At 24.0% G+C, this 26,262-nt stretch overlaps 3 protein-coding genes across 6 annotated transcripts in view; 1 reads left to right on the forward strand and 2 right to left on the reverse strand.

Moving 5' to 3' along the window:
- The window catches only part of LOC122717280, a 35,043-nt gene extending 10,647 nt beyond the window's left edge, over positions 1-24,396 (reverse strand). Inside the window, exons 1-7 of the mRNA XM_043941204.1 lie at positions 24,242-24,396; positions 20,674-20,788; positions 15,311-15,852; positions 13,794-13,988; positions 13,322-13,576; positions 12,649-12,784; positions 12,379-12,492 (exon numbers count right to left, since the gene is read on the reverse strand). Coding sequence (XP_043797139.1) covers positions 12,379-12,492; positions 12,649-12,784; positions 13,322-13,576; positions 13,794-13,988; positions 15,311-15,499 — 889 coding nt within the window. The 5' untranslated portion in view covers positions 15,500-15,852; positions 20,674-20,788; positions 24,242-24,396. The remainder of the gene's footprint in view (positions 1-12,378; positions 12,493-12,648; positions 12,785-13,321; positions 13,577-13,793; positions 13,989-15,310; positions 15,853-20,673; positions 20,789-24,241) is intronic.
- Positions 9,210-10,051, reverse strand: LOC122717281. The gene has a single exon (XM_043941205.1). The coding sequence runs from the start codon at positions 9,866-9,868 to the stop codon at positions 9,446-9,448; it is 423 nt and encodes a 140-aa protein (XP_043797140.1). The 5' UTR covers positions 9,869-10,051; the 3' UTR covers positions 9,210-9,445.
- Positions 17,309-26,262, forward strand: part of LOC122717279 (trafficking kinesin-binding protein milt) — a 29,292-nt gene continuing 20,338 nt past the window's right edge. Inside the window, exons 1-5 of one of the 4 annotated variants that reach the window (XM_043941200.1) lie at positions 17,309-17,454; positions 18,745-18,820; positions 20,577-20,757; positions 21,887-21,976; positions 22,951-23,158. In XM_043941200.1, coding sequence (XP_043797135.1) covers positions 20,704-20,757; positions 21,887-21,976; positions 22,951-23,158 — 352 coding nt within the window. In that variant the 5' untranslated portion in view covers positions 17,309-17,454; positions 18,745-18,820; positions 20,577-20,703. Of the gene's footprint in view, positions 17,455-18,744; positions 18,821-20,387; positions 20,758-21,886; positions 21,977-22,950; positions 23,159-26,262 lie in introns of those variants that run through there. The other 3 variants (XM_043941198.1, XM_043941203.1, XM_043941199.1) reach the window with 3 other exon arrangements.

Consider the following 26,262-nt stretch of genomic DNA (forward strand, 5'->3'; position numbering starts at 1 on the left):
AAAAAAAAAAAAAAAAAAGAATATTTTATCGTTCGACGAAAAAAAAAAAGATTTATTTACAAGTACACTTTTTAAGTAAAAAAAAAATAAAATAGAAATAGAAATAACAAAAAAGGGGAACAATTATCCGTCCAGATAAACTTCTAAGTACAAAAATTTTAATTTTTTTTTTCTTTTTTTCTTTTTTTTTTTTTACCTCTCGTTCACATTAGCGTTTTCCTTTTCTTTTTTTTTTTTTATAGCTAAGAAAGAAAAGGAATCGATTTTATTCAGTCGTTTCGTGTGAATAGTTATGAAATCGTTCTTACTTCGTATACCTACGCTCTATGTCACTCGGGACAGTTTACATAATAATGATAATAATAATAATAATAATAATAATAATAATAATAATGAATTCTAATAAATAAATTTTACTTAAGTTAAAGCGTGTGTGAAAAATTTCTACATCAGAAGCAATAATAAAAATTCGAAGAAAATTCGCTCCAAAAAACCGTTCCCTTCTATATTATATATACATATATGCGAAAAGTTTTTCCGTTTTGAGAATGAGAAAATACATAAAAAATTTCAATATTCCAATTCCTTATTTTTCCCTTCGTACATCTCATATTCACCTCTTGTAGAAATTTTTAGAAATAATTACAATTTTACGAATAATTTTTTTTTTTTTTTTTTTTTAATTTATTCGGAATTTTCTCGTCAATTATTATTTAATTATCGGAACGAGCTGCTGACTTGATAGATTTTTTGCAAACCCCCGTTAATATCTCGAAAAAAATATCTCCTATCTCGAATTTCACAACTTTTTCCTTTTTTTAAATATCTTTTTTTTCTACCTAATCTCTCGCCACTTTTTCGCAATTTTTTTTTTTCTTCTTCTTTTTTCCATAAAAAATTTTCCACCTAATCTCGTTCTCGCGTTATTTACTTCTCGCAACTTCTCGTTTCTTTTCTCTTTTACTTCTATTTTGCAAAAAATCTATAAATCTAAATCTAGTTAGTCGAGTTTTTTTTTTTTTTTCGTAAAAATTCTACAATCTAATTTTTTATGAGTTTTCGGTAAAAATTTTTGAATCTAATATTTGTAATTTTTTTGCAAAAATCTGGGATTACAATATTTGCAATAATTCCTGCAAAACTTTTTTTTTTTTAAAAGGCTTATTTAAGATATTTCTTATTACTCCTCTCATCTGAATACGTAACAGTTGCAAAAAAATTGTGCAATTCTCGCTTTCTTTTTTTTTTTCTTTTTTTTGCAACTTTCTAAAATCTATATGTCCTTTATTTTTTTTTTTTCTCTCTTCTTTCTGCAAAATACTTTTGTCTATAAAGTTATTACGTAAGTAAAGTTTTTTTTGCAGAAATTTGAAAAACGTTCGTTTTTTGTAGATCTCTTTATATTGTAATAAGAATAAAGAATATTATTAATTTTTTTTTTCTCTTTTTTTTTCATCGGCTTTCTTTTTTTACTCTCCAGAAAAACATGTCTATTTTTTTTAATCAGTTTTCAAATCTAACTAAGAGATTAAAATTTTTCATTGCTTTTATACTTTTATCTTGTCTTTTTTGGGGGATGGAAAGTGGGGGGACGCTTTTATAAAGAATTTGCTTTTTTCTTCTTTTCTGTGATTAATCATTTTCAAATATGTCTTACTTTTCAATTTTTTTTTTTTTTGCAAGAAACTCCGAAGTACAGTAGTCCCTATTTATTGCAAAAATTTTTAGCTTTTACAATCCTATTTTAAAAAAAAAAGTTACGAAAAATTATTTGCAATGTACGTGTATCATCATCATCATCATCATCATCATCATCATCATCATCATCATCATCATCATCATCATTAAATATCATCATCATTAAATTTAAAATAATACGACGTGCCTTATTATTAACTCATCTCACCGTCACAGTGTGTTGTTTCAACGCAACAACGATACAAATTTTAAATCATGTTGCCGAAATTGGAAATTTTTAAATTTCCTTAAATTCGTCGGGAAAAAAGTCAATGAATGATTCATCACGAAATGTTTCTCGTAATGAAAAATTTGATTGAAATTTTTTTTTTATAGGAAAAAAGAGAGAGAGAGAAAGAAAGATTTTCCCCAAGTAGATTTGCAAAAAATGTTGCGCTACGTCACTTTTTGGATTCTCGTTCGGTGATTTTTTATACATTCACTGAAATTCGCAACCGGAATCTTATTAAACGCAGAAAGCAATAATATGTACAGCTCGATACTATTACTTCGCTTTAATGTTTAATAACGTTACTTTTTTTAAGAGATAAATATCAATGATATTTTAGATAGATATTTTATTCAGTAGTGGTTTAATTTGTAGCAAAAAAAAAAAAAAAAAAAAAAAAAAAAAAAAAAAAAAAAAAAAAAAAAAANTCTAGTTTTTTTTTTTTTTTTTTAACAACGATTAAATAAAAAAAACGACACCGAAATTAATTCTCGTAATTTCTCTTCGGTATCGAAAATCGACCAATCAGAACCGAGGAGTTTAATTTAAATATATTTAAAAATTATTTATAATTAATTTTTCCGACTCGAATCACGATTATATCATCGATATTTAATCGAGATTAAAAATATCGGTGATACGATTGCTTTTTATAACCAAGCAGGTTTTATGCTAATAAGAGAAATAATAGGATATACATTTCATTAATTTAAATTAATATATAATTATATCTTGTACAAAATGTAAAACCGAACGAAATTGTTTTTAATCACATTTCCATGCTTCTTATTAATATTATATCATGAATATCAAAATATAAAATTTGCTATCGAAAACAATTTAAAGTAAGAATACTTTTTTTTTTTTTTTTTAGAGAAAATATTCGGATAATAATTTATAATTGTAATACTTTATAACACATTTCTTCTATCGATGCAATAATTCTATGCTGATGCAATAATTAGACCGATGTGATATATTTTAATTCGTTTCAGATATAAGAGGCAATTAAATGAAAAAAAGTTTTTAATTAAAGTTCGCGTAAAAAGAGATAAAAACTTGAAATTAGATCTAATTTAAAATCTAAAAGTTATAAGAAAAGAAAAGAAAAAACATATCAGATTAACGGCAGATTATTAACGTTTCCAGCTTCTATATAAAAGACTCGCGTTATCGGAATATTTAGATAAATGCGATTGATAACAAAAAATTGCATTATTAATAATAATAATAATTCACAATTTACACAAGAAATACATAATTATCGAGAAAAATTGCACAAAAATTGTATATATTCCTAGTTGCGTTCCTTTTTAATACTGATGCACTAACTACATATATATCTACGCTCGAAAAATTGCACTATCGACTACATCACCTTTACAATTATAAAAATCACTATTAAAAAATATAGTGAAATACTGGTCGTTCGAATACGCTATCGAGTAATAAAAAATATCTTACATTAGATACGAAGAATGGTAGATAGACGTTTTAAAGGGAAGTGGAATGGGAAAGAGAAGAATAAGAAAATGAAGGAGAAGACGATAATGATCGGGCAGTTAAAGGAAGGAAGGAAGGAGAAAAAGAGAAAGAAAGAGAGAGAAAGAGAGGGAAAATGAAGAAATATGAGATTAATTTGTAGTAATATTTGTAACTAGCAAGTTCTACGGTCGCAATTTCAGTGAACTATTTCTTTTCTTATCTACTGCAACTTTTTGCATCGTCGATTTTTATTCTCGAAAATTTGTTTTCACTGTCTCAGCATCGCTTAGAAGAACGAAATTTTCTCTATCTCGTCGATTCGATCACGATCTACTGTCAAAAAAGAGAAAAAAAGAAAGGAATGAAAAAATACATTTCGTTCAATGCAATCATATTTTAAATTTTTTTACTTTCGTTCTTCCAACCAATTCACTTTCTCGTACTTTTATTTACGAGGAATGAAAAAGTAATGATTTTTTCACGAAAAAAAAAAAAAAAAAAAATACGAGTAAATTCTATTTTTTGACACATTGTACAATTCTTCGCGAAATTTTAAAATTTAATTTGACTAGATTTTTTTCATTCTTACGAATAATTAAAAAAAACGCTAACTACTATTTTTTTTTTTCTCTCTTTTTTCTTCTTCTCTTTAAGAATAAGGAAAGCTACATATAACAACCGAACGAGAAACCATTTTATATCCCCTTTAATTAACCCTAAGTCTAATTTTACGATTAATTGCTAGCTCTCGAGTATACGAATCATTTGTAATTTACAATATGTACAATAATTAAGCAAATGCACTTTCCTCGAAAAGAAAAGAAAATTCGGATGAGTGAAGAAAGAAAGTAAAAGTTACGAGTCGAAAAATTCGTTTCAACAACTTATCTCGACACATTTCGAGATACAATTATTACGTTTCCGAATAAATAATAATAATAATAATATAAGTAGTAGTAATAATAGTAGTAAAAAAATATACAAATAAAACGAATCGATTAACGAATAAACGGGAATGTTATAATATCCGTAGCTACTCGTCGAATCTTTGCTTTATACGTTTTTCTTTTTTTTTTTTTTTTCTTCTTCTTCTCTTTTCGTTTCGTTTCTTCGACTTGAAAAAGAAAATATATACCGTTGAATCGAAAATCAGAAAGTTCACACACAGTTTCGAATTGAAACCTGTATATATATATATATATATATATATTCGAAATTGTACAAAATTATCACAATTTTTTAAGAATTTTCTGGAATTATCCGAATAATTTTTTTTTTCCCCCCTTTTTTCTTCTCTTTGCCTTTTAACTTTCGTTTAAAAATTTTGTTGAAATTTCTAAAATTTCCGAAAAATTTCCTCTTCCCAAATTTCAAAAATACTTTTTTAATTCGCGCCTCGATATCCCTCCATCTTTAGATTTCTCGTTATATATTCACTCCTTAAACTCGAACAAGCGTTTCAACTTTCCAATTTTCAAATCGCCCACCGATTAAAGGAAACGTTTATATATATATATACATAAAAAGAAAGAAAGAAAAAAAAAAAAAAAAAAAAAAAACAGTCAGGGAATAAATTCTTTGCGAAAAGGTGCTTTCTCCAGACTTTAGACGTTTCTTGAGATAATTGAATTTTTCTGAATTTTGTTACACTTTTGTTGTTATTAATTATCGGTTATTGATTATTCGGCGGTTTGGGTTGGAAAAATGGAAAAACTGCATCATCTTGGAATGTTTCAATCAATCAATCAATCAATCAATTAATCAATTAATCAATCAACTAATAGGCTGATCATATCATATCACTTTTAATGCCCAGCGAATTAGATTGCGAGTTAGAAAAAATGAATTCCCTGTAATTGTCTGTATCGTATCGTTTCCTTTTGTTTCCAATCATTATCGATTATCTGTTGAGCTTCTTTAACTCTTTCTAATGTAATCTCTAACTTTATGGCTCGCTGTTTGATTCTGGCTATGTGCTTTACGTGTGTGTGTGTGTATGATATATGTATATGAACATGATTCTCGGTCTAGGGAGCCAATCGATCCGTTATTTTTACGATAAACAAATAAAATAATTATAATCCACGTATTTAAAGAGAACAATGTATATCGTTTTTTTAAATAATTAACTCGAAACAAATTTTTTTATCTTATCGCGTGTACTATCGAAAAATTTGAATGATCGAAACGTCGTTCGTAATTAGAAATAGAATTTTAAGATTTAAAAAAATCGATCGATCCATGGTTGATAAGCGTGGAAAGCGTATATCAGCATCAATCGATGGAACGTAAACAAAAAATTTCGTTATTAAAGAAATATCTTCGAAAATTTTTTTCGAATTAATATTTTGTAAAAATATTTTTTTTTTTTTTTTTTTTTTTTAAAATTTACGCGATTTATAGGAAATATTAGAAAAATTTAGAGTAATGGTAAAAAAATTTTGATAAAAAAAAAAAAAAAATTAATCGTGCGAGGATTAGAAGAATAAGAAAAGAAAGAAAGAAAGAAATAGTATTAAGAGAGGAACCATAGACCGAGGTTTGCAACAGGCTGTCTGTACAACAATCTTAATAACATGATATGCAACATTTATATTCTAATCTTAGAGTCAGTTATAAACTATGCGCTGGGCACGAAGCTCTCTATTCCACGCGTTAAAAAACGAATAGAAAAACCTTCGGAAAAAGTGCGTAACAATAAGAAAAAGAAAAACCCCGTCCACATACGAGATGAAAAAAAAATTGGAATCAATTGTTTGTTTGTTTGTTTGTTTGTTTGTTTGTTTGTTTGTTTCTTTTCTTTTCTTTTCTTTTTTTTTTTCCATCTCTTTAATTGTGGTTAATGAGTCTGGCGTTTTNTTTTTTTTTTTTTCAAAAATTTGATTCGTCGCAGTCGTTGCGATCCGGCACTATTGTAAAACGGTATGTAAATATACTTATTATAATAATATATAGCTGCATCTGTGATTTGATTGTAAATCGTGAGGTAAGGAGCCTGTGTGAATGGCGCGATCAACTCGAGAAATATTTCGACTTTCTTTCAACTCGGAGTCTATGAGTTAAATTTCCAATAATTTTATAATTATTCAACGAAATTGATCGAAAGAAAAATATATAATAGAATATATAATAGAAGATAGTAAAATTTTTTGAATTTCATAAAGAGAAATATAAGTAGAAAAAAAGAAGAAGAAACGATCATTTGATCATTGAAATTATAAATTATAAAAAAAAAAAAAAAAAAAATATTTGAATGAATCGAAGGATAGTAGGAAAAGTTGAATAATAAATGAAATTAAAATTTTTATCGAAACGAAAATATGAATAATTATCAAATTATTGAAAATTTTAGACTCTGACGTAAAATACATAGCGAAAAATTTGTCGAGGACATCGCGGTCACGGAACTATTGTCATCTGTAAAATATAATATAAAAGATCCTGAGTTGTACTGTGTGGTACTATGGCTATGGAGTTCGGCGATGTCCGAGATGGTTCTTTGTCTTTTCTCTTTTCTCTTTAAAAAGATTCAAGTACGAAATGTAAGTTTTGCAAAAAAAAAAAAAAAAAAAAAAAAAAAAAATAATATCGAGCGACTACGAAGTAAAATATAAAATATTTTTTATATATTATCACGATTATATGTATTTTGAGATACTGATAAAATTAAATTATATAGGTGCAGTTATATATATATATACATATGTAGCTTTTATTGTAATCGATAACTTAAAATAATAACGTGAAAAGTAGAAACATGTTCGTATTTTAAAAAGTTATATTTAAAAGAAAACTTACTTAATGCGATAAAAAATAAAATATAAATTTATTAAAAATATACCTTAAAAACTGTTGTAATTATAAAACATCGTTATATGCTAAAACGTTGATAAAAGAAGGAAAAATTAATTTACTTTTCAAAAATTGTAAAAGAAAAAAAAATTATAATTATATTTATAAAATAATAAATTATTAATGATATTTTACGAGAATATAATATTTTAAAATTTCGAATATATATATATTCGTTAAAATAAAATTAAAAAAATAGAATAATACTGTCATTTAATAAATTAATATCGTAATTTAACATGAAATCAAATATTTCTTGATTAGAAAAAATTACGTATAAAGAGAAAAAGAAATTGAAAAAATTAATTATTTTTCATAAAAAAAATATAGAGAAAAGTGATAAATTTAGCTCTATAATATCACGTTAGAGCGTATTATAAAAAAAAATTTGCAAGAAAAAGCCATCTCGGACACAGGCCTCTTATAATATATTAAATTCAATCTGCTGCATCACGGTGGTTTCCCATCGATAACTGTCAATAATAAATCCTCTGTAAATCTGCTTGAGCTGTAAAATCGGTTGGCTGTCTATTGCACCGTTAAACTGCTACGCGGTGAAAAATATATTATAATATGTTCGTACGTCATCCTGGGAGTTTCTGTGCGTGTCACCCAGTCGTGTGACGCAATCAATAAAGTAAATATAATCCTCTGTAAGAATATAATATCGTTGTAAATATCTGTAGTCTGTATAACACTGTATAGCATCAAATAAAACAACAAGTTATCCTGGCTCGCGGAATAATCAGTACGAGGTGGGATGGCTGTTCCACTTGCGGCGATTATTTGTAATTTCTCTCTTGTTTCTTCTTTTGTTTAAGGAATATTCTCGCTTTACCTTACGACGAATAGGCACGGCACCTTTTGCGAGTTATGTCCTTTAAGGACTATTGTTTCATTAGTTATTTTAAGTCACTGTGAAAAGATTATTTTATCGAGTAAATTGTGCTATGAAGACACGAGCACAAAAATAATCTTAGCATCGCTTCGTTAAAAGTCTTTAGAGTAAAATTTACATATTTTGCTTATAAATTTTTATTTTAATTACTAAATATTAACCTTAATATTCATTTATTATTAATAATATCATTAATATAATGATATTATTAATATTAATTACATATGTTGTTATTCTTAACCAAAAAAAGTCTTGTGTTTCGTTTTATAACGAAAATTGAAATGTAAAATTATAAAAAGATATTAGGAACTACTGAACAAACTAGGAATGCAGCTCTTATATGTAGAATATCAATTTTTCCCAAAATAAAATTTTAGTTGTTGATTCAAATTTTTGTTAACATTTAAACCATAAAAATACTATAAATATATTATAACGTATATTTTAAATGCATATATTTTTTAAAAAATAAAAATAATATTTATATTTTGATAAATATAAATATTATTCAAAACATAAAAATTTTATATCTTTTAATACTGTCGCAATTATTTTATATGCAATATAAATATTACATATTAATTTATTGATATACTATTTAAAAAATACTCATTGCACATTATCATTATGCATAAAATAATAGCTGCACTTTTTAATCTATTATCTTCATATATCTAAATACAACTAATACAATATAAATAATAAGAAATAAGATAATATTATAAATGTAATAATAATACAAATAATAAGAACAGCTCAAATTTAAAAAAACTTTATCATCTTTCAATAATAAATTTCATTCTATCTATTAAAATTGCTTAAATTATATGCTTTTATATTCTACTCTAAAGACTTGATTATCTATTAATATACTATATCTACTTTGAATAAACATAATATTTACAACTTTTGAATTAAATTTTTGTGTAAAATAAATTAAAGCAAAAATATGCTTATTTTAAATGCTTATTAGAAATAGAAACAATTTCTAAATTTGAAAAAACTCTTAAAAAATAGTTAGTATCATGAAAAATTTTCAATGTGAAAAATTCTATAAAATTCTCGATTATTATAAATTGCTCTTCGTATCACAGCACAAACTCTTAATCTTTTCACTGCACCTTGGTCTTCTTTCGAAAGACTATATTAAACTCCATCTGGAGATTATCGTTGCCAGGAAATACTGGCTTTAAGCCTACTCAACCAAAAAACTATCACAAATGGGCCGAAGAAACTAAGGCGCATTAGTGGTATGCAGTATCAAATTGCATGATACTGCTCTGAAAGTGCTTTGATTCGGCATTGGTCTGATTGACCTCATAAGCACCATCTTGGAATACTCTTGATTTGTTTTCCAGAGTTACTGTAGCTGTACCCTCTTCCATAGAAACTCTAGGCACAGGAAAAGGTTTAACATCTGTTTGTTGTGCCTGGATTTGTAGATGAGTTTGCGCTCCAGCTTGTTGTTGCGCTTTAGGTTGTTGTTGTTGTTGGTAGATTTCTTCCTGGCGATGCCTGTCTGCCACGCTGAGCTCATGGAAACTGACCAGGTGGCGCTTCAGGTAGAGCTTGGTCTTGAATGGCTTGTTACAGAGGGGGCATGTGACACTCTGAGGGTTGTGGATCAGGCGCATGTGCTGACGCAGGTTCGACAAGTTACTGTACATGCGGTTGCAGACAGGACAGGGGCGTGGGTCCAGCGAGTGCAGTTTGCGTAGGTCAGCTGCAACACACACACAACTTGCTCTAACCCGGTAGAGGCAGCACGGAGAAGGGAATTAATTCTCTTGTTTTGTTTTATTGAATGGATTTATGGGTGGGGTCTCCGATTTGCCAGCCACCACCGGACAGCAACAACCAGCTAAGAAACCCTAGCCGCACGACTATTATATGCTCTACCGAATTTAGCAATGGGATTATTTTTAAAATTTCAAATAAACTATTACTATATATATAATCTTTTATATAATATAATTTGAAAACATTTTTTTCTTTATAATTCCTTATATTTTGATTAGATAAATATTCTAAAATAAAATAAAAATAATAAAAATGATAAAAATCTCTCTAGAATGACAAAAATATTTTATTGAATCTAATAACATCTTAATATTTACATATTTATATCATTCTCTATTTCAGATATATAAACTTTTAATTAAATAAATATAATTTGAAATCTTAATAATATAATTTGATATCTTAATAATTTTAATTAAATTTTAAGTTTTGATGATAAATAATACAGTTCAAAATTTTTTTATAACTTTAACCTTAAAATAACCTTAAAATAATACTTTATTACAAAAATAAATCTTCCTCAATTCATAATTATCTTCTAATATAATATAATATGAATTAAAATTTGTTTATTTTATAAAAAAAAAGAACAAATAAAATGTGATCCCATTACTAGTGTCGTGCATACAACGATATCGCGCGTTTATTAGCGCGCACACATCGGAGACAAATGGTAAGCGTGTGTTATTGGAACATGAGGCGTGAGAGCTCGCGCTGCATCCTCCGAGATTATTATACAATCGTTTCTTGACAATAACACCCTTTTACGTTTAAAAATATTTACTTAAAACATATAAGTTTCATTAATTTAAAATCTTATATTATTGTCACTATTATTTTGAAAGTATAAAAATAAATAAATACAAATAATTTTTACGATTATATCATATATAAAACTTTTTCAATCTTGTTTATACTATAATCCATATTACAAACAATTTTTTATTAAAGTTTATAATAATAATAATATTCAATTATTTAAATTCGGATAGTTTAATTAATTAAAAAGTATAATTAAAAAATTATAATTAAAATAAAAAATAAAAATATTTATAATCATATATATTAAGAATTGATATTAAAATTTCAATTAAATTAACTTTTGTTAATCAATTATTATATATATATATTATTATAAATCACGAATTTTACCACATAATATGATTAGTGAAGCCAAAGATATTAATTTTTTTTAATTACAACACCGTAATTAAATACTGACCTTAACCAAAAAGCTTATAACAAAATTTAGTATTAGCCATCGGTTTGCTATATGTTTCAAGTTAGGGTGTTCTGCCATGGGACATAAATGAATACACAGAAAAACGACACCAATTAGATGAAATGTAAAATATTATATAAGAAGTAACACACAAACATAATAAAAAAAAATTGATCACAAATTAATATACTTAATGAAAATTATTGATATTTTAATATTAACATTTTATAGAAAATGATATACTTCGAATGAATATAATTTAAAATTAAACCATAATTTTTAAATTAAATTGATATACTATAAAATAAAATTATTCAGTATTTATTTCCAATTGGCGTAGCTTCCAAAGGACAATAACGGAAAACATAGAAGCAACGGACAGGCAACTTTACCAGACGGAGGGATTTATTTTTCTAAATTTAACTAATTTCAAATTATTTTTTTTCTCTTATTTTCTCTAATTTTTATTACCTAAGTTTAAAAGTTATATTTATACTTATATCTTTAATTAATTAATTTTAGAGAAACTTTTAACTAAAAAATAAAACAAAAAATAAATATAATTATAAAATAAAAAATATATAATTTATGTATGTATGTATATATATATATATTTATAATATAAATATATTATATATAATATATAAAAACAGAAAATAACGCAAATTGTATCAAATTTTCTTTCTGTAAAAATTAATTTATACAAAATTTGTTATAACTTTTTAATATCACCTCCAACTCTGGCAAATATAAACAGGTAGAGAGCCCGAATATGTACACGTAGCTGACTTTCTCACACAACAGCCGCAAACTGCACTCCCCTGGATAAAATCAGAAAATCGCCTCCGAGTGTCAAATGTCTCTTCTTCTCCTTTCTCTCTCCCTCTGCCTCACTCATCTACACATTCTTCACTCTATCTTTTTCACACTCTATCATACATACATTATTTTTTTCTTTCTTTCCCTTTCTCTCCTACCGCCTAGCAAGAGCTACCGAGCTACACGAGCTTACCATTTCAAACCGAGGCTCTCCTTCTCCTTCCTCTTTATATTCGTATCCAAAAAATTCTGTCCGACATGATCGGCTAGGTTGTTGCTGTTTGTAATGGTGCTCGCACTACTAAAAAATTAGGGTTGGGACGGGCAGTCACTTACCTTGCTGTTCTTGATTTAACTCCGTGTTTCCAGCATGAGATGGTCCTGGCATCCCACCTTCTAATGATCCACCCCCTCCTCCACCTCCTCCTCCTCCTCCTCCTGCTCCTCCACCTGGAAAAATATAAATGTTTAAAATTTATTATGTACTAAAATTATTTTAAATAAAATAAGAATAAAATTAATTTTATTTTATTTTTAAATAAATTTGCAAATAAATTTAATATAAAAATTTGATTGAAATTGAATTAAAATATTATTTAAAATTACCTTGATAAGAAGGTGGATAAGATGGCAAAACTTCCATGCCACCATCAAGGCTAAGAAAGCCACTTGGCAGTGTGTTGACTTCCTGCTTTGGAGAACAATCATCATCGCTTCCATATTCTGGTAATTCTATTTTTGGCTAAAATACAAAAATTTCTATAGTTATTTTTCTCAAAAAATAATTATTTTATGTTATGATTATTTTGAACAATTATGATTATTCTATAATTCTATGATTATTCTACGATATAATAATTGTTAATAACATATATTATTTATTTATTTTAGTAAAAATATAAAATTGTAAAAATAAATTCATTAGATATTTTTTATTCTATATATTTTCATAAATCAAGATTTGTATTTTTTTTTTATATTATTAAATGTATTTTCTTATTATTTGATGACATTTTGTTTTATGTTAGATTATCAATAAAATTCATGTATAATCATAATAAATTAATATGTAATGTATAATCAAAATAAATAAATTAAATATAAATATAAATACAGTAAAATCTAATATCTTTTAAAAAAGTTACAATTTTGTTTGTAATGAATTTATAATATGTGAAGTTATTAAACCATATTGCATTTTATTTCTTTATTGTAATATATATATATATATATATATATTAACTAATAGATATAAAATTATGAAAGAAATCAAACCAACCTCAACAATATCGAGATCTTTATAACAGTCAAGTTGAACCTGTGGCTCAATTAATGGCCGTGTGCGTGGTGTTCCAGATGCACAGGCCGCCGCAGCTGGTACTGGACTAGATATTTGAGGCGAATCACTTCGTTTGCACAGCCTTTTTAGTGGTGGAGGACTTGAAGTTGGTGGAGTTTTACTACGCTCCTCCTCTAAATTTGGTGAGATCAACCCACGACCATTTGATGCATGTATATTGTTTGTCTTCAAATGCTAAAAACAAGCAATTGAAATTATACCAATATATTTTTAAAAGATTTTTAAAAAATTCTTTTCTTAAAATAATTAAGATAAGATTCTATTAATTAATTATTATTACTAATTAAAATTAGGAAATGGGAAACAAAATATATATTTCAATATAAATTTAAATTAAATATTGAAATTAAATAAAAATTAATTATTATTTATAATATATTTTAAAACAAACCTTTTCGTTGTTGTGCTGATTATTTTGAGAGTCAGTGAGGCCACGGATTTGCAGAGACTCAGCAGTTCTTAAAAATGTAGGTAATTCTGCTTGAGATATGTTAACCTCTCCAGCATACATGAATTCCAAAAGTGACTGTAGATGTTCAAATTCCACATCACGCATAAATATTATCGGATGCTTGCATGGATTTGTCTATAAATATATAATTAGTATAATAAATATTTGTTTAACAAACAAAAAGTATAAAATATTTTGTATTTAATTTATATTATATTTATAACAAATTTTAATATTAAAATTTACTATATTAAAATAACTTTAAAATATATTTTAATTATATTTAATTGTTTTTTAAATTTTAATTTTTGAAACTATTATATATGAGTTCATTACATAAATATATTGTATATGTTTATTCTCAATTAGTTTTTTTTGAAACATAAAATTCATATTAATTTATTATTTAGATTATAGTATAAAATCAAAAAATTTTAATTAATATATAATATGATCTTATTAATATATATATTTTTATAGATACTATAATAGCATTCTATTATATTCCTATTTTACTTAATACTAAAATTAAAAAATATAATAACATGATTTTTTCAAGAAACTTTAAAGTTATATTAATATTATATTTTAATAGTTTATTCATTTTGGCTTATTTCTTATAAATTAATCTTATAAATTAATTCTTATAAATTATATAATTTTATTTTCAATATATTAAGATATTATACAAATATAAAAAAATGAATTATGTATTTAAATATTTTACATAAATATAAAACAAAGTTATATATTTGAAAGCAAAAACAATATAAAAGTAATGTCTAAAAGAATAAAAACTAAAAACAATAAAAAATTTATTGTATACAAAATTATGTAACTAAATTAAATTACTACTAAATTATGAAAGAAAATATAAATTATGAAATAAAATATAACTTTTTTCTTTTAATTTAATGTAAAATTATAATTTTAAAACTATAAGTAAATAATATATTTATGATTTTTTTAATGGTTGTTAATAATAATAAATCTTTTTAATAAATATTATAAATGCATTATTATAACATGAAAAGTATTAAAATCAAAGTTATGTACTATTACCAATAAAGTGGATTTGTAATTATTTTTTATTTTAATTGTTACTAATATATGCATGAATATATATTAGATATGAATAATATATTTGAAATTTATCTATCTATATTTATATAGAATTCTATAAAATAAATTATGATTGATTACTTGAAAATAAATAACATCCAACAAAAAATAATGTCCCATGCAAACTATATATGAATATATATAGGTATATTACGACATACTAGTAGGTACAGGAGATGAATGCATGGGAATTATGAATAAGAATTTTTATTTCGACCACGTCCAAAGTAAAGCATGAGTCTCAAAGAAGGTAAGAATGATCGGTTGAGGGGAAGGGAGGGGGGAACATCGAACAACTAGCACCGAGAGAAGCAAGGCGGGGAAGGTTTTCTAACCTTGAACAACTCCTTGAAGTAAGGGCTGCACGCGGAGAGGACAACCTTGTGCGCCTGGAGACGCCTACCATCGCAGGCTAAGGTGACATCAACGAAGTCCTCGTCATCCCTGAGGGCCTCGAATTGGCTGGTGATATTAGCTTGAAAGTTGTTCCAACGCAAGCAAAACTGCTGCTGGCTATCCGTCATTCTCCTCGCTCGACTCCCTTCGACCTCCTCTCTCTCCCTCTCTCTTAAACCGAGAGCCCCCCACCACCCACCCTCTGTCCGTCTCTCTCTTACTTTCACCTTCTTCTACTTCTATCTTTTTTCCTCTTTTTCTTTCTTACTGATGGCTGCGTTGTTCTTTCTTCGTTGCACACTTTGACTTCTCAAGTGTATCTTTCTTTGTCTTTTTTTCTTGCAGGAGACACTTTAGAAATTTTCGAAAGATATAGAATATGAAAGATTCATTGAGACGAAGAGGGTGAGGGTGGTTTCGCAGGTCAGGCCTGTTTTACTGCACCCTCGTGCTACTGATTTGAGATGAGGCTCTCATTACTCTGGAAAAAAATGGCAGGTGCAAAAAGTGCAATCGATGACTGAAGAGGAGGTGTGTACGTGGGGAGAATCGATAGACGGCTTACCAACATTAAGAGATAAATGAAGTATATATTTGATGTATAGTAATTTTTATATATATATATATACATATATGTATATATATACATATATATATATATATATAATATTTTTACATTATATTTATTTTATTTTCTTAAACATAAAATTATTATATTTTCAATTATATTGCAATTAATATATTGATCTACGTTTTTCTTTAAAAAAAATTTAATCCTATCAAGTTACTAGAAATATACCTAGATATTTCTATAATCTTTATTTTTTCCTTTTTTTTTTATTAAAATAATATATTTTTAAAATATAAAATTAAAGAATAAATGATTAAAAAAAATCTAGATTAACGTTTAATACGAATACGATTAGTATTAGTTATTATTGAATATTAAAAAATTAAGAAAATATATAAAATATTTTATAAAAATTTCAATTAAAAATGCAAAATATTAAATTGATATCTAGTAATTTTTATTAAATTTAAATCATTTTTTAAGATAATCGATATTTTTATTAATTTATTATATAAATTATAATACTATACAAATATATATATATATATTCAATAAACTGACAATTATAAAATGCATTAAAAAAATTACAAAAAGACAGATAAATTAAATCTTTTATTTTTTTATTTTATTTCATTATTTTTTCAGTATGTCATTTTCCTTTTAACATTTAATTATTAAAATTTACAAGAAAGAAATTAAAATATTTAAAAATAAAATTCTACATATATTCTTTCATATATATATATATATAATAACTTTTTATTAAATTTTAAATTTGTAAAATATAATATTTTTAATGTCTTGCTTATGTGATTAAAACACAGGAAAAAAATAAAATTGTTAATATTGAATAAATATTATAAATCAATTAAAATTCATTTCATCATTCTTTTAATATATTATTTTTAATTATATATTGTTAATAAAATGTTTTAACTATAATAAAATATTTTCGCTTTAAGATTAAATAAATAAATATACAATATGTTTTATGTACTATTATTATAATTATTTATATATATATATATAAAAGAATATGAATATTTATTATATTTAAAATTAAATTGTAATAGATAAAATTAATAAATAAATATATTCGTAAACTTGTAATCATGTAATAATATTCTAATATTAATTCCTTATAATGTAAAATATTGTTATTATTATTATTATTTTATTTAAAATTTATACATATTGCGAAGAGCAGAAATTTTAAATTTTTAATTATAACAAAAAGAGAAAAAGAAAAAATATTTCCGTGATTACAGAAAGTTTTTCCAACTCCCGTCGTATTCCAGATTAAACCAAATTTTACCACCCGTTATATGATCGTCTTCGTAGCTTCGAACTGTTTCGGGCCGTCATGGACGCCCGAATTTTATTCGCAAAATAATTTTTTTTTAAATTTTTCTCTTATTTTATTGAGATAAATGTAATAGATTTTACAAAAATATGATAATTCCAAAAAATTGACAGCTATGTGACACAAGTAAAAACATGTCAGAAAGACAGGTAAGTCAAACTTTTCCATTTTTTTAAATTATAATTTCTTGTTCTTTTAGTATATCACTCTCAATTTTTAATATTTTATCATTAAAATTTAACAGAAGAATAAATTAATATATTCAAAAATAAAATTCAATGCAAAAATTGTAATCATTGTTTTTAACCTCGTTTTGAAAGGTTACTGCGGACGACTCAATCGATACATTGTCCTCGAATTTCGTTTTTCTGACTAACAACAAGTATAATAAATTATTTGTCAATAATTTGGAAATTTTATTATGATTGTGAGTGTTTTTTATAATAATGAAATTTTCTTTTGTTTTAATATATATATATATAGTGATCGAGAGATGATTGTAACCTTCTTTGAGTTAACCTTTCAAATGAGTTTCTTTTATATTTTGTTTGATGCAGGTGAAATTTCATTTATATTTTTTGTTCACATATCTTTTAGATTTTAATTTTATGGAATAAGATAAATGAAATTATTTTAGAATGTTCGTGTATATTTGAATATGAAATAATTACATCCTATTTAAACCCTATTTGTTAGAGGCTTCAATGTAATTAAAATATAAAAGTTAAAAGAATTGTTTTATTTGTTTTTATTAAGATATGAAATATTTTAAAAATAATATATAAAAAAACTTGTCTTAAAAATATATTTAAAATATGTAAATATTAATTATATTAATTTTATTTACTATATAATAAATTTATATTAAATATTAACATTATATTGTATAATATAAATATCATTTTTTATAACAAAAAATTGGGCAAAATCATGATGTAAAAAATCAAAATATATTTATAAAATTTTGTATTAATTTTATTTAATTTTAATTTCTCTTTTTAAATCCAAAAATAATATTTTTATTAATTTTTTTATCAAAAAAAAGATAATAAATTTTTATGATATTAATATCAATTGAAGCTATTTAGATTTTTTGATATATTTTTAAAGTTACAATATTGAAATATATTTATATTTCAATTAATATTTTATTATGTTTAAATAAATTTAATTTCATATAAATTTAAATTATAATTTTATTCTAATTATATTATAATAAGATAAGATATTGACTTTATGAATATATTTTATATTTAGTATAATATGTTTTTTTTAATAAATATTTCTTTTTGTTCTGTCATTTTAAAATATTATAAATCTGATAGTAAATGAATTAAAAAAATTAATTTATACGTCTTTATTATGTTTTAATAAAAAAATATTAAAATGAATTTGCTTGTTAAGATATAACATAATTGTATTTTTTTTTATGTTTTCAGAATTTATTCAGTGTGTTCTTTTGGTGATCATTTGTGGTTTCCTTATTGGAAACCAAAAATTTTATACTACGTCACGGTGAGTTTTTAAATAACTTCTAAATTGATTATGTAACTGTCAACCATTAAAATAACTATTTAACTAATTGGCTACTTTTAAATAATTTGTTTTTTTAAAATTTAATTTTATAATATAATAATTTTATATAATGCATAATATTTTAATAAAATATGTTATATTTCATTAAAATAATTTTCTTTTTAATTATCATTATAAAAATATTTAATGATTACATCATTACAACATTTTTATATGTGATAATTCTTTATCAAAAATTTGAGTATTTATGTAATATGCTTTATATATATGCAATTTTAAATAAATAATTGTTAATGAAAATAATATATTACAATATACAAAATTATATCTATTTAATATAATATTCTTATAAAAAATGTTTTACATATAATTAAAGATATTTCAGAAACATATCTTACCTTTTAATGAATTAAAATATTGTAATTCTTTATAAATATAATACACAAATTATAGTTCATAAGTGGTTCAGTGTAATATTAGTTACTAATAGATTAACCTAACTGTTACACTATATCAGACAACAGTTATTTTAATCTGGATAGACATAATTATCTTAGAATTAGAATTGTACAGCTTTTGAAAAAAAAACAGAACATTAAAAATTATTTTTTTATGTATATTTTGTTGTATAATGAACTATGTTAATTTTTATAACTTATTTATAATATTTTAAATATTTTTTCATTCATTATTTATAAGGTAATATTTTATAATATAAAATATTTATGATACATCTAATTCATTCTTTGAATTTTGTATCAGCAGTACATTTCTTTTTTTTTTCTTCTCTATTTTTTTTTTTTTTTTTTTACAAATTTTACAAATTTTTATAAATTTAATTATTATTTTTTGAAATATTTTTGTTATATTTTTATCTTTCATAATTTATATAATAAAGAAAGTAAATATACATGTGCGGTTTCACAAAAAGTGTTAAAAAAATCAATTTGTTTTTGAATATGATTGTACATACAGTTTTATCAACTTATGTCAAGTGATAACGAGAACGGAAAAAGACAGTTTAATGTGTAAGGATCGAGGTATTCAGAAGTTATTTAAAAGTTGGCAAGTTTCACAATATCTGAAAAATCATTTGTTTTGCCTTATAATATTTAATTTTTTATATAATTTTTAATTTCTAAAGAAATAAATATTCAATTTAAAGTGAGATCTAAGTGAAAGTTGAGCATTTTTGAAAATTATTATTTTTATCCATACTATTTAATTTTTATATGAATATCATATTAATTTTTTTATAGACATTTAATTAAAAAATTTTAGTGTAATTATGGAAAGATAAATATCGATCTAGTAAATCTCTATTATCAATTTATATTTCGAATAATTCGAAATCAAAAAAACAAATAGAAAAATCTATTTGAATTAGAATTTAATAATAATAATTATTAAAATAAATAATTAAAATAATAATAATAAATAATTAAAATAATAATAATAAATAATTAAAATAATAATAATAATTAATTAAAATAATATAAAATAGACAAAAAAGTTTCTTAATCGTTTTTTTAATTTTTCATTATTTTTGTTGAATAATTGAAAAAATTGATTTTTTTTTATATATAAAAAAGAAAGATAATTCTATCCGAAAAATAACAACGTATAATAGTTTTTATGTCAAAAATCGGACAAACGTGTCGTGAAAAATATTCTTGGAGGTGATTGGAGTACAATTTTAAAATAAAATAAAATTTATATTAAAAATGTTGCTTAGAGGGATTGCATTTGCGGAAGCAAGACGAAATTCCGCTAAACGTATTTTAAAACCTCAAAATTCAATTTGTGAAAAGGATAACGCTGAATTGACTTACGATGGAGTCTTTCAATATAATTTTGGATCAATGGCAAATTCGCAATCAATCGGTGGATATAGTCCTCTTTCTTCTCTTTCTCTCGTAAGTTTTTTTTTTTTATAGCTAAAAATATCTAAAAACAAAAGTAAAGATAAACAAATTTTGTAGAAAAATGTAAAAATCATTGTGAGACTAAACATTAATTAAATGTTTTGTTATTTTTATATTATATGAATAAAATTCTATAACATTGAACGTTGAATAATGCTGTGCTAGGATTTTTCTTTTGGAATTCTTTAAAACAAAATAAAATTAGCAAAGGATGTTTTAAATATAGATTTATTTGATTAAATTGTTCATGGAAAGAAATCAGAGATCAATATTTATTTGAATATATATGTGTGCATGTAATATTATTATATTATATATTTATATATTATATATATTTATATTCCTATAATAATATAAAGTTAGTGGCAAAAAGTTCATTTTCATCAAAAATTTTATTTTTATTCAAATAAAATATTATTAAATTTTTCCATAAATTTATGATATTCTTTGTCAAAAGAATTGAAAAGCTATTTTAATATTATCTTACATGAAATAAATTTTACATTACCATAGGTCTGCACAATTTATTTCAATAGAATTAGTTTATTCAACTTATTATAATATAATTTTATTTTATATTCTAAAATCTTTTCTTAGATTAGATATCATAACTTCATTTTGTTTATATAAATTTATTTTAAAATAATTATTTAAAAAATTATTTAAAAAATTACAACACAATATATATATATATATATATATATTACATATAAAATAATGTATACGTGACATTTGCAATGTACACCAAGAAAAAGTTCAAATTTATTTCCTTATCAGGGCGTGATAACGTATCGTTGATAAAATCAATCGGAAAATTTTTGCTGGGTATTTTACATATATAATTACGAATTAATAACAATCAATGGAATCCTCAATATCTTCGATATCTTTATTAAAAAATTAATATTATATAAAGAGAAGAAAAAAAAATTAAAAAAAGAACACATATACATAATTAATGAACCAGTGATGATAAAATATTGAAATATAATAAAATATATTGAAATTAATATCATTCAAAAATATCATTCGAAAAATAATCCTAATTCATAATAATGCAATAATGCTGAACGTATTGAAATATCTTATATACATATTTTACGTGAATGTTTTGCTTAAGTTAGTCTTTAATGGAAACATAAGGCACATGTGTAACGTGAACTTGATAACTGAATACAGTACATTGGATGCAGCACATATGCACTTTTCGGTATTAATAGTTTGAATTCATTCTTTTATAACGCTTCATCCTTGCTTAAATTCAATTTGCAGTCAAGTTTAGTATCATTAGAATAAAATAGAATTTTACAAATTTTCAAATATTTAATTTTTTTATCTTTTTTTTTTTTCTTTTTTAATTTTAATTTATATATTCTGTAGAATTGGAACTATGAAAATTTTGTTATTGTTATTATTAATGTTTCAGCTTGTTTCTTTTTTATTCTTTAAAAATTTATTTCATAAATAAAAATCATTGTGTACATGTTAATCTTTTATTTTTATTTCATTACTACTATATTTCTTAGAAAAATTATTCATTGTAATACTATTTTATATATCTAAAATGAAATAGAAAATGGAATTTTAAAATCAATTATTTCTTTTACAAAGATAACAATTGAAAACATCTATAACATTATTTTGTATAAAAATAAGAAAAAAAGAGAAAGAATCAAGTCATTAACCAGTTTATTTTATGAAAATTAAAAAAATTAAAAAATAAAATTCTAAAAGTAATTAATTAAATTAATTCGAAATATTATATTTTGAAATTGATTTTAACGATTAATCGATATCGCAATTTAATTTTACATATTTATCGTTAATTATCGTTCGTAAATTAAAATTAAATAGCTATATTGAACAAAAGGTTAAATTAACTTTTAATACGAAACATGATACGAAAAGATACAGAATACAAACATAAACGTTTGAATCGAATCGCGAAATTTCATACATATACATTAATTGGACGATAGCTGATAGATTCGATAGAATCGTTTTTCTGTAGTGGATACATCTGTCAGTCCGTACAGTGTCGTACAGTGCACGATTGGTCAGCGAATGTATCGGCTATTTCCGTTTAAGGAAATGAAAAAGTGATTAAGAATGAAAATAACGTAACGTGGTTTTTTTTTTTTTTTTTTTTTNTTTGTTTACTCGCATGTTTCGTCGACCATGAAGGAAGGTGAGGCGATATCTTTCGTCGCCACAGCGTCCAAGCTGGCCGCCGTGGAGGATGCCGCCTCGAAGGGGCCCGAGGCTTCGATTCGATCGAAAGTCTCGCCCAAGACAAGGGCCACCCTGCAGGCCCTTCGATCGCCAAAAAACAGAATATCAACACCTCTCACTCCCTCTCCAACGACAACCAAAGACGTCGAGACTATCACAGGTTAGTTTTCTTTAAATTTTCTTTGCATATGGTATTGATATTACTATGGATCATCCCATAATATCGTTTTGAAAGACCAATTTTAATCATTTATTATAAATTTGTTATAAATTTATGATTTTTTTTTTAACTCATAGGCTCAGACAGAAGTATTTTTTTTTTCCCTCAAGAATACACAGTTTAAGAAAATATGCAATTATATTTCCTACATTAATGCATAAAAATATATAAAAAAATATAAAACTATATTCAGATTGATTTATATATTGTTTATTTAAGTTCGTCTTGTAGTATTTTTTATTTATCTTTAATCATTTTGAAAATAGAGCTTGTATCATTGTTAATTGCTTGGAACATCTTGACAACTTTGATAAACAAATGATTGGCACAAGTAATTAAAAAAAAATTATTTGCTATTATGATATTTGGTTATATATAATAAAATATAATAAAATATAATAAAATATAGTAAAAATATAATAGATGAAAGTAAACTATATAAATGTGACTGTATAATGTTATTGATTTGACATTATTTTTCTTATTAAAACTGGACTCTTGAAACGAGATATATTTATAGGATGATTTAACGATATATATCATCTATATTTTTCTTTTTTTATATTTATAATCTTCTATCAAAAATCTTATCATTTAAAATCCAATTTTCTTTACTTACTTTACTGTTATTATTATCTTTATTTACTTTATCTTATCGTATACTTTAATTATAAGCTAGTTTTTATTTAAAGAATATTTTGTTTATTCTATTATTTATTCTACGATTATTATTAATTCGTTTTCGTAGTTTTTGCAAATATAAATCATCGAGTATCATTTTTAATTTATTTATATATATATATATTATCAATTTGGAATATCAAGAAATTGTGCCACTATCTTTTTATTATTAATCCCGGATGTATTTAAAAATAAGTTGTTCTCAAGTCTAAGGTCTTTCTACTAAATATACATTGCAAAATACATATACAATGCTTGTACATTACATAATTTATTTTAAATTCACACGGAAGAAATGTTTCTTTTTAGAAAAATGATTAAAAATAATTTTTAACGACTTACCTGCTTTTCCATAGATATGTAATTTCCCGATTATTAAAAAAAAAAGGATCACGTATAGCACAAAAATAGCACTTTCAACTTTTAATTTTTAATAAAGCCACCGAATTCATTTAAATAAAATTTAAATAAAATTTCTCGAATAAAGTTTATTCCCGCGAAGGAAGTGCTCTAATCTTTGCGAACTCAAAGAAGAAACTATCCTCTCCGTTCTCGTGAACGAGTATTTTATGGTGTGGTCTGTGCACCTCCATGGTAAACGACATTCTCCGCTGGCAAATGATGATTACTTTTCTCGGTCATTATCATCATCATTATCGTTAAGATCATCATCATTATCGTCGTCTTCGTCATCATCATCATCATCATCATCATCATCATCATTATCATCATCATCATCATCATCATCATCATTATTATCATCACCATCATTGTCTTTGTCATCGTTATCTATTTTTTCATTATAATCATTCGTATAATATTTCTTATCGTCGAACTACGTATAATAAATCTTTGTTTAAAAAAAAAATTGACCAAACGATATTATATATTTCTATATGTGAAGAAACGATTTATGATAACGACGATGATAAAGAAATTTTTATATATCGATTTTATCTTACGAACAATTTTTTTTATGGGTTTTAACATAGATCTGGAAAGTATTTGAAAAATTTGAATTCGATGTAATATTAATTCGAGACAAGTTACGATGATCGTTAAGCAATGTTTTGAATATCTGAAACGGATACGGTGTTTTGAATCAGCTGATGAGATAATTTTACAATTCTGACGGTGATGCCGAAATAACCAACATACTTTGTTACGTGACTTCAAAAATAACCGACCTATAAAGGATTGATCACTTAACGTTCTCCTTAATGTACTTAAAATCTATTTATTTATAATGCTGAATTATATTAATTAATTCATTGCTGAATGAACTGATTAAAAGATAAAATTTCTTCTCATTTAATTTCATTTAAAAGAGGTCAAGGAGGAGCAAGAGAGAGATATTTTTAATTTTATTCGTTTAAATCGATATATAAAAATAGAATAAAAAATTTTGATCTTCCAATACGAAGTTCGACCTTTCATAAATTATTGCAAGAAGATGGTTGAAAAATAATTTGAACTTTAAACTCGAAACTCTTTGAATTGATTTCAATTATTTTATTTATATAATGATAATAATAATAAAAAAAAAATTATTTTTTTTATTATAAATAAAATTTCTGAAAATTATATTTAAAATGTGTGAAAAAACATCATTTTTTCAGATGTTTAATAAAAATTAGATTTTTAAATTTTAGATTTAACACGTTTGATTATTGTCTGAATCATAGAATTATCATTGAGATGAAATAAAAAAATAAGAATGAAACTATCGAGAGTAAAAACTTATGGAAATCGATCTTTTTTTCGATTGATATATTTGGAGTTCGTAAAGAAACGAGATTGGCTACAAGCCAATAGATTTGTGCTATTTTGTTCCGTCTGTCTAAGCGCTAAGATCTAACCCGACTCGCGAATCCGTGTGATCGTTTCCTCGACTGTCCAGAATTCTGATTTCACTAATTTTCTTTTTCTTTTTCCTTTTTTTTTTTTTTTTTTTTTTCTTTTATGCAACAATGTAATATCTATATAAAAAATAAATTATCGGTTGTGGTACAAAATTTTGATAATTCTCTTCTGAAAATGTTAAAAGTGTTTTGTGGAATTACAAATAATATTTATAACTATCAATTATGAAATTATAATTATGATTATGTGCGCGTGTTCCATTTTATTAATGTTTATATATTAATGTTATACGTGTTTCTTTGTCAATTTTCTATTTTTTTTTTTTTTTTTTTTTTTTTTTTTTTTTTTTTTTTTTTTTTTTTTTTATGGTGAAAAAACAAAATTTTTTCCGTATTATGAAAGTTCTCTATTTAATGTTTATATAGTTATGTCATTCGTTATTTATATAGTTATGTCATTCCTAGTAATACATTTATAGTATATTCGTTATAGATAAAATA

This window comes from Apis laboriosa, unplaced genomic scaffold (assembly GCF_014066325.1).
Source record: "Apis laboriosa isolate Shangri-la unplaced genomic scaffold, ASM1406632v1 scaffold4_cov146, whole genome shotgun sequence".
NCBI classification, from domain to species: Eukaryota; Metazoa; Arthropoda; class Insecta; order Hymenoptera; family Apidae; genus Apis; species Apis laboriosa.

Excerpts from the sequence above, each read along its gene's own strand:
- LOC122717281 (XM_043941205.1), bottom strand. The coding sequence starts at position 9,868 with ATGTACAGTAACTTGTCGAACCTGCGTCAGCACATGCGCCTGATCCAC.